Source organism: Oncorhynchus tshawytscha, linkage group LG03 (assembly GCF_018296145.1).
Source record: "Oncorhynchus tshawytscha isolate Ot180627B linkage group LG03, Otsh_v2.0, whole genome shotgun sequence".
In the NCBI taxonomy this organism is placed as follows: domain Eukaryota; kingdom Metazoa; phylum Chordata; class Actinopteri; order Salmoniformes; family Salmonidae; genus Oncorhynchus; species Oncorhynchus tshawytscha.
In genome coordinates, this window is record NC_056431.1 from 42256971 (window position 1) to 42266528 (window position 9558).

The following is a 9558-nucleotide window of genomic DNA, read 5'->3' on the forward strand; positions in this document are numbered from 1 at the left end:
GGATACCAACATTCATCCAAGATTGCCGGAATCTACCACAGCCCACAATAAAGTGTAGCATCCACTGAATGTGGGCCTCGAACTACTGCTAGGATTAGTCTGTTTTGGCATGGCTCAACTGAATGCAAAGCAGGAGGTGAGCCTATTGACTGTTGTTTCATAAATGTGTGGTTTGTCACTGTATCTTATGCGTTTAAATTAGTTGGAGCATACTTGCATGCATCTGTCTTTAAAATAGAATTGATACATACAGTATAGTAATTTGAATTAAAACAGAAATGGCAAAGATTTATTAATTAACCTGTCAGCATATTAATGGTATCTCATTTAGTTTTTTTCCCGTTTTCGTTGTTTTCGACCTGCTATCATGCAGACGTTAGATGAGGTCACTTCTCAAGTCTCAAAACTCTTGGCACACTACTATCAGACAGCTTAAGGCAACAAGTTAACCAGTTGAATACGTACCTACAACTATAACATAGTTGTCTGATTGTAAACAGGACTTGAATAAAAGCATTAGCCTATTTTCCTCATTCTATTATTTGAATCGATGGTAGGCCTATATACAGTACATAATGTAACAACATGAGTGCCTTAACCAGTAATAGGCTATTCAAACAATGTGTCTGTAGTATGTGTATGTCTCTGTTGCTCTCCTATTCCATTGAGGTGTGTGTGTGTGTGTGTGTGTGTGTGTGTGTGTGTGTGTGTGTGTGTGTGTGTGTGTGTGTGTGTGTGTGTGTGTGTGTGTGTGTGTGTGTGTGTGTGTGTGTGTGTGTGTGTGTGTGTGTGAGAGAGAGAGAGAACAGCCAAACTTCCTGACCACAGTTCCTGCGTCAGTGTTTATTTTTATCATGGAATGACTAACCAGGCCCAGCACACGATTCCAAGAGATAAGATTCCACATGTACAATCAGAGAGTATTGTTTATTAAGCTTTATTGCACCTTATTATCCATTGACATATTCAGACACTTCTGTTGTCCCTTTTCTCAAGAAGGAAATAATACATATTGTGGTTGGGTCCAATTGTTGGCGCTCAGTGAAAGTACAACTAAATGCTTTATATTTTCAACTTGAATGGGAGCAAGCTTTGTCTCACGCGAGCCAGACCATAGCCTGCCGTGTGTGTGTGTGGTCTCACCCTTTGCTCACCCCAGTCCTGACCAATCTCTTCTCCTCTGGTCTCATCAGCTCTGACGGTGTCAGCGGGCCGGGGGAAGATGGACGTGTGTGGCTTCCTGCTGGAGCAGGGGGCTCTGGTGCAGCAGATCAACCGCAGGGGGGTCTCACCTCTCTTCTGTGCTGTCAGACAAGGGCACTGGCAGGTGAGGAACACACACACTGCTTACCTCAAACTACAATTACACTTCAAAGTAACCATGACGATTTACCCTGGGGAAGTAGAGTTTACTGTAAGTCTGTGTGTGTCAGATTGCAGAGCTGCTGCTGCAGCATGGTGCTGACGTGAACATCAGTGACAAACAGGGACGGACACTACTCATGGTGGCGGCGTGCGAGGGCCACCTGAGCACGGCCGACTTTCTGCTGTCAAAGGGTGAGTTACCACAACGCTACGTCTGTGTCCGTGGAAGTTGCGGAGGTGAGGACAGCTCATAATAATGGCTGGAACGGAGTAAATGGAATGGCATCAAACGCATGGAAGCCATGTATTTGATACCGTTCCACGTATTCCGCTCCAGCCATTACTAGGAGTCCATTCTCCCCAATTAAGCTGCCTCCAACCTCCTGTGGTCTGTGTCCCAAATGGCACCCTTCTTTTTACCAGGGCTCATAACTCTCAAAAGTAGTGCACTATAAAGGAAATAGGCTGCCATTTGGGATGTAAACATCTGCTTTTTTTTCTAAAGTCAAATGAAATTCAAATTTAGAGCATTCAAATTTCAGTAACCACATATCACACTTAGTTTTATATCAAATGTTTTGTTGAGTGAAGATCATATGCTGTGGTTTTGAGAAATATGATGTTGAATATTCGGTCTCTCCCAGGTGCGTTGTTGACATCGATGGACAAGGAAGGGTTAACGCCCCTGAGCTGGGCGTGTTTGAAAGGACATAAGAACGTTGTGCAGTTTCTTGTGGAGAAGGGTGCGGTCATAGACCACACGGACAAGAATGGACGGACTCCACTGGACCTGGCCGCCTTCTACGGCGATGCGTCGATCGTGAGTATTAGAGAGAGATGGACAGGTAGACAGACAGAGACAGTCATTGAGCTCGATCTAAATCTGTCTCACTAGGCCTGCCCCTTAGTTAGGCACAACACAGTCCTCTTTGTCTCCTTATGGGACGCACACTGCTGAGAATTAACAAATATCTATGGGAGAGTTAAGAGTGTGTGTTCTGACTAAGGAAGAGAGTGTGTGTTTGACTGTGTTGTTCCTGGTATGTAGGTCCATTACCTGGTGGAGAGAGGAGCAGTGATAGAGCATGTGGACTACAGTGGCATGAGGCCGTTGGACCGGGCGATTGGTTGTCGGAACACATCGGTAGTGGTGACCCTGCTGAAGAAGGGGGCTAAACTGGGTAAGAAACTAAGAACTCTAACTATGATACAAATGGTCCGTGTCTGTCTGTCTGTCTGCAAATAATGTTCATTCGGTTAATGTGTCCACTTTCGTCTATTCCAACCACAGGATGGTCTTTTGGTTGCTTTAAGATGTTAGTAATGAGAGTGACTTGTGCTTCCAGCTGAGTGTCTGTACTACTAAATAAAATGAGGCAAATCCATGGAATCAGGTGACAAACTCCTGGTTTCATTGATGCTCACTGCTAAATTCAAGGCAATGACACTGAACCAATTTCTACCAGCATTCACCTAGTGTGTGTAGTGTCTCTCTCTCTCTTTCTGTGTCTCTCTTTCCCCCTCTCTCTCTCGCTCTCTCTTTCTTTTCTCCCCGCGGTATGCCGGCAGGCTAATTTGAGAATGGTACTTATCACCTAAATGACACTCAATGAGCTATATTGGCCTGGAGGCTTATCTGCCTCATTTTACATCTGCAGTGCAGGCCATCCAGGTGCTCCCCTCCCTGAATTAGCTAATGGCCAATATCTTCAACCCACTCTCCTTACTCTGGTAGCAATGTAGCCTGTTCCTAGCACACAAAGCTATCAGTCTCTATGATCGCAATGACTGTTACGACCAGCAAATCACAATTTTTTCCCCATTAGGATTCATATCAATGCAATTATAGGTACAGTATATCCACAGACAAACTCACTTTGTATTATCAGTGCAGGAATCCTTAATGGTGAAACAGCCACGTTCATTTGTGATAATACAACAACACATTTATTTATTTATTTTATTTAACCTTTATTTAACCAGGAAGGGCTCATTGAGATTAAAATCTCTTTTTCAAGAGTGCCCTGGCCAAGATAGGCAGCACCAAGTCATTACAAAAACATTACAGACAGACAACATGAAAAACTACAAGTAATCTAGTAAAAACCATTGAATTCACAAGATTATAGCAAATGAAAAACATTGACAGTTCAGGGAATCAGCCTCAAAATCCTTCATCAGTGATTTAAAAACACCAATCGGGACAAGTTCTTCCAGTTTAAAAGTATTTTCTAAGGTGTTCCAAGACGATGGCGCAGAGTACATAAAAGCCCTTTTACCAAATTCAGTTCGGACATTTGGAACAGTTAGCAGGATAAAGTCCAGCGAACGAAGAGAGTACCCACCACATTTCTGAATAATAAAAGTGCACAAATAAAAAGGTAGTAAACCCAAAATGGCTTTGTAAATAAAAGTATACCAGTGACTGAGCCTATGAAGTGACTAGAGAAGGCGAGCCAACCCTGGTCTACAAAGTGCAGTGGTGCGGGTTTCTGCAGTTTAAAATAAATCTCAGTGCCATGGTAAAGAGTGTCAATTGATCACAAACACTGAGTGGAAGCATTCATATAAAAAATATCCCAATAACAAAGAAGTTATTGTAAAACAAACACTGTTTTCTTCCCTCAGACATCAATTGCACTCGCGATATTCTGCTGTTCTATATACTGCAATGTTTCCCCCCCGCATTGCGCGATGTGCCTCCACTTCGGCAACAAAACAAAAACAACAATGGCGAACAGTGGCGTTGTTTCCCCTACTGTGAATTCCATCTTTAATCTGGGAAAGGTCTAAAATAAATAAATCACGTTTTATAGCTGTAGCGGTTTCAAATTCTCCTCTGCTTTTTCATCTTTTTACATGATTCCTTCCTTCCTTCAATCTCTCATCCTTTTTTTCTTCTTCTTGACTGCCTTCAATGTAACCCTAAGGGTACAGAACGTCGCCTTATGATCGATCAGGTACAATCTTTAGGTAACTTTACCTTGTTACCAATTTCCTAGTGAATAGAGTCCGTGGGTCGGGCAGCAGCAGTGGTGTAACTCTACTTTCTCTATGTCTGTGTGGACCAACAGGGAATGCAGCCTGGGCTATGGCCACATCCAAGCCTGACATCCTCATCATTCTCCTGCAGAAGCTTATGGAGGAGGGCAACCTGCTTTACAAGGTATGGAAAAGAGATCAAGTCAACATTACACTGTTAAAATTATGATTTGGGATTTTGGCAATGAGGCCCTTTATATTTTGGCAATGAGGCTCCCAAGAGGCGCTGCAGTCTAAGGCACTGCATTTTTAAAAAACAAACATTTTTTTTACCTATATTTATCCAGGCAAGTCAGTTAAGAACAAATTCTTATTTTCAATGACAGCCTAGGAACAGTGGGTTAACTGCCTGTTCAGGGGCAGAACAACAGATTTGTACCTTGTCAGCTCAGGGGTTTGAACTCGCAACCTTCCGGTTACTAGTCCAGCGCTCTAACCACTAGGCTACCCTGCCGCATCTCAGTGCTATAGGCGTCACTACAGACCCTGTTTCTGTAAATAAGAATTTGTTAACAGATTAAACAGAGGTTGAATAAAATCAAATAAAAAATCTACATGTACTGTGCAGTTTGTAGGAAGTTGCTAACTAGCGCAATTGCTAACTGCATGCTAGCAGATACCCATAGGTTTCCAGTCATTGCGCTAACGCTAGTTAGCATTGGCTCGGGAAACTACCTCCAACTTACTTCATACTTGACACAGGGACATAAAAATGGTATCCACGAGTTCCTGGAGAAGTAGATAAAAGGCCTCATTGCCAAAATCCTGAAGTATCCCTTTAAGTCTGAACTTTAGGGTTCGAAACAAGGACATTATACTGTATAATGTGTATGTACAGTCAAGTGTGTTCTGAGTGATCCCTCAGTATTTTGAGTACTCGACCCATCACGAGATCCGGCACAATATTCAGAAGGAGCTGTGTTTGCATGGGACGGAGGCAGACGTGAAGCTGGAAGACTGCCAACCATATATATATAATATTTTATGATGGGGTACATCTAAACAAAGACTGATGCAAGTACTGTAATTATACCTTGATGTCACTGAATTGATCGGCCATCAAAAGGAGTGTTTGTATATATCTCAGCCACTGTATAAAAAGGACATCTCAGCCACTAATTTGCTTGAGAGAAAACAACGTAATGACTGTCATATTTTGAGCAGCTCAATGCGACGCAGCAGAGATAAATGGGTGTGTGCCGTGCCACACTCGCCTTCTGAGCCATGATTGATCCGTGGCATTTAACAGATATGGCAGATAAGGACAATCCGCTCGGGTGGAAACTGTGTGTGATTGATGAGAGAGACGGAAGGGAGTGTGTGAGCTGCTGCGGCACGGCTGTTGGGTTGGGGGGGAGTATCTGACGACCGTCCTTCTTTTCTCTCGCGCCCTCTTTCCTTCCCTCCCTCTATCTATCCCTCCCTACCTCTCCCTCATTTCCCTCTCCCTGCAGAAGGGGAAGATGAAAGAGGCAGCCCAGAGGTACCAGTATGCTCTGAGGAAGTTCCCCAGAGAAGGGTTTGGCGATGACCTGAAGGCCTTCAAAGAGCTGAGGGTGTCTCTGTACCTCAACCTCTCCCGCTGTCGCAGGAAAACCAACGTAAGATTCCCCACGATCCTCCTCTCCTTTTCTCCTCTAGTGCTGTATTTACTGGGTCATTGGTTCCCAAATGTCTCTGTTAAAATATACAATATGTGATCAGGCCATGTATGACACTACAAGTGGACGTTGGAAGATCTTTAAGTCAAAGAAACTGTTGTTGTATTGTGTGTTTATGAACGTATTTAAAAGATACACAACAGAAGTATGGCTGCCCTTAAGGAGTACTAGACAGCACTTTAAAAGCCCCATGATACAATTTCGAGCCAATTCGTGTTCCAGGCCTATGATCGATGAAACGTGACATAAACTAACACAATGCTCTTAGGAACAGATTGAATTCAATAAATAATACTATCTACTACCCGTCCAAAATTATAGCTATTAAGCTGTCCAGTTGAGTGAGTTTGATTGAGCCATTCAAGACTAAATTATAATCTGTGCAGAAGTCCACAAGCGATAGTATGCTTGTAGTCATTGTCAGCTTGCTCCCATAAACAATCAGGGAGATGGATGCAGAGAAAGAGAGAGAGCTGGGCCCCTTGACAATGTGCATTTCTATTTCCTTGCATTGGTTAATCATATTGATCCTCCCCTACCCCTTGCAACAGGATTTTGGCTTGGCAGAGGAGTTTGCGACAAAGGCCCTGGAGCTGAAACCCAAATCGTACGAGGCCTATTACGCCCGCGCTCGAGCAAAGAGGAGCAGCAGGTAAAGCTATTCGTCAGAAACTCATAAGGATAAATCCCCCTCTTTTAGGGGACCATTGTTTGCGTGAATTGTGAGAATATGGTTCAGCTTCTTCTTTTTTTTACCCTGCTTCTCAAATATCCCCCTAACTTGCTCTGTCTATCTCCATCCCACCCCAGGCAGTTCACGGCAGCCATGGCTGACCTGCACGAAGCGGCCAGGCTGTGTCCCAACAACCGTGAAATCCGGCGGCTGCTGGCCCGTGTAGAGGAGGAGTGTAAGCAGATGCAGCGCAGCACCACCCAGGGCAAACCGCAGGGGGCCACGTCCTCGTCAAACCAGGCCCCGGCCAACCACGACACGGAACACAAACACGAGGAAGGGGAGGAGGAGGAGATGTCGGGGCATAGCATGGCCGTCAGAGGTCTGGATGGACAGAACACTCTGGGGATGAATGACGTGGAAGGGGAGGGAACTTTTCAGTCTCAACACTCAGACAGGAGAGGAGAGAGAGGTGAGCCCTGGACACAGAACATCTACTCCATCAATAGAACTCTGCCTGACACCCTCAGCCTCATCACCCAGCAGCAGAGCACCAGGCCTTGCTCTCCCACCTCCGGGCCCTCAGGCCCTGGCAGGCTGAGTCACCACCATTACCCTCCCCGGGAGCCCAGAGAGCCTACCAAGCAGGCCCAGATAGTCAAAACCAACCAGCACATGAGCTCCCTGCAGGCAGGAGGCCGCTCCTCGGGGGCCAAGTCCCAGTACGCCCCCTCCAGCCCCCTGCCCAGCCGACACATGTCCAGCATGCTGAAGCCAGGGGGTCTGGGCATAGACATCAGCCCTCTACCGCACCCTCCTGACGAGCCCGTCTACGGGGAGCAACGCCTGTCTATGGCTGCTGCCTCCCAGAACATGGCTATGGGCCACCACTGCGAAAGGGACAGCGAATCCCTGCACTCTGCCCGGGCCTCCTACTCCTCCCAGGACCGTCTGTCTGCCCACTCGGTGTCCTCCCTGGACGCTCAGACCTCAGGGTCTCCCCAGGACCCCCTCAATGCTGCAGGGCCAGGCCAGGAGCGGAGGAAGGAGTGTGGGGGTAACGGGGTCTCCCAGGCACTCTCCCAGGGGGGAGACGGCAACATCAAGGTGTCCAGCTCCACCAGCTCCCTGGCCTCCAGCAGTAGTCTGTCGGAGAGCAGCAAGCTGCAGGGCCCTGACGTACGCACCAAGACCACCACAGTCAAGGCCAAGCAGGGCCAGGGAGGCACGAGCGAGTGGAAACCCAGGCCCTTCATGGGCATCATGGACAAGAAGGCACGCTTTCTTCAGCAGCAGCAGCAAATGCAGCGGGAACTACTGCAGCAGGAACAACTGCAGCGAGAACAACTGCAGCGGCAACAACTGCAGTGGCAACAACTGCAGCGGCAACAACTGCAGCAGCAACAACACCAAGGGCTCCAAAACCACCCAGGCCTACAGCCCGCCACCGGAGCCCTCCGCAGCTGGCAGAGTCACTCCTCTGAGGGATTAGTGTCCCACACCATGTCTGCCATGGGCCTCCAGGCAGCAGGGGTGAACTGTGAGCTACCTTATGCCAAAATAGGGAGCACTTACCACGAGCAGCTCAAAGCTCCATCTCAGGGTGCTATGGGGAGCCTGCAGAATGGAATGCACTCAAAGGAATTTGCAGAGAAGTTGTGCCAAGCATCCACCTGTTACAAGGAATCCAAGCCAGCTCTGGCCATGCCGTCGCACACTTTTGTGGACAGTAAGCCCAAGCAGCCAAGCTTAGTCCGAGAGAATCCCGCCATTCACGTAGCTTCAATGAAACCAAAGCGATCATTCATAGAGTCAAATGTGTAGGAATATTTATCTCCCCTCTCTCAACACACAGACACATGTGCGTGCATACACAAACAACGAGATACACAGGCTGGCACGCACATACAGACAACATGCACATTGCACACACCCACAAACACTTTACACACACACCTTTGCAAAAATTCTAAGTGGAGAGATAGAATTTTTATGGGCTGGTAAAAAATTAAGCAATGTAAGTTGAAACTTTGAAAGAAGTACGCAAACTATGTTTGTTCCCCCTGTGAATATCCGCCACATGGAGCGTTTTGATTGAAGCAGTAACAGAACAGATGTATTTCTTTCCTACTATTGCGTACAGCTGTTTCCTTCTGTTACAGGATGACATGTTCCCACTTATTCAGCAAAGCTGGAGACATTGCAGTGACAGCACTTTACGCATTTACATAGGCCTTTAAGTAAAGTGCTTATACAACATATTATATTACAGTATAATGTTATTACTGAATTGTTCAGTGTTAAGTATAAGACAATATTTGCATCCAAAATGGCACCCTATTCGCTATATATCGTAGTGCACTACTTTTGGTCGGCCCTGGTCAAAGTAGTGCACTATATAGGGAATAGCGTGCCATTCTGGACACATCCAATGGGATTTGAACTGTGTTCATTATGTCAATGGTGCTGATGACAGAATTACGGAGCTATTTAGAAGAGCTGTAAGGATATGTTTGAGATGGGCATTCCTGTGTTCTAAGAAGGATGTTGTAGATCCTCACATTGTGTATATATAAATATATATTTTTCCTTCTTTTGAGTGAAGATCAATGTCAGTGTATTGACTTATCTGTATTTTGAGGTTTATTTGATGCACAATTTGGTTCCAACTGTGTTCAAGGTTCTGAAAAATGTATTTGTTTATATGTTTGTACATTCTATAAATTGCCCGATAACGTTAACTAAATCCTCTCTCTATCTGCTTGTCGTTGCTGTCACGTTAATTTATTTAGTGTCTATGGCTTGATTCATTGTAAA

The 9558-nt window shown here is 45.8% G+C and overlaps 1 protein-coding gene across 4 annotated transcripts in view; it reads left to right on the forward strand.

The window, feature by feature from the left end:
* The window catches only part of LOC112235851 (protein TANC1), a 266252-nt gene extending 256750 nt beyond the window's left edge, over positions 1-9502 (forward strand). For all 4 annotated transcript variants that reach the window (XM_042316348.1, XM_024404398.2, XM_024404414.2 and 1 more), the window contains 8 exons: positions 1194-1327; positions 1434-1557; positions 2010-2185; positions 2414-2546; positions 4440-4531; positions 5862-6008; positions 6620-6720; positions 6879-9502. In XM_042316348.1, coding sequence (XP_042172282.1) covers positions 1194-1327; positions 1434-1557; positions 2010-2185; positions 2414-2546; positions 4440-4531; positions 5862-6008; positions 6620-6720; positions 6879-8565 — 2594 coding nt within the window. In that variant the 3' untranslated portion in view covers positions 8566-9502. The remainder of the gene's footprint in view (positions 1-1193; positions 1328-1433; positions 1558-2009; positions 2186-2413; positions 2547-4439; positions 4532-5861; positions 6009-6619; positions 6721-6878) is intronic.
* The last annotated feature ends 56 nt before the right edge of the window (positions 9503-9558 follow it).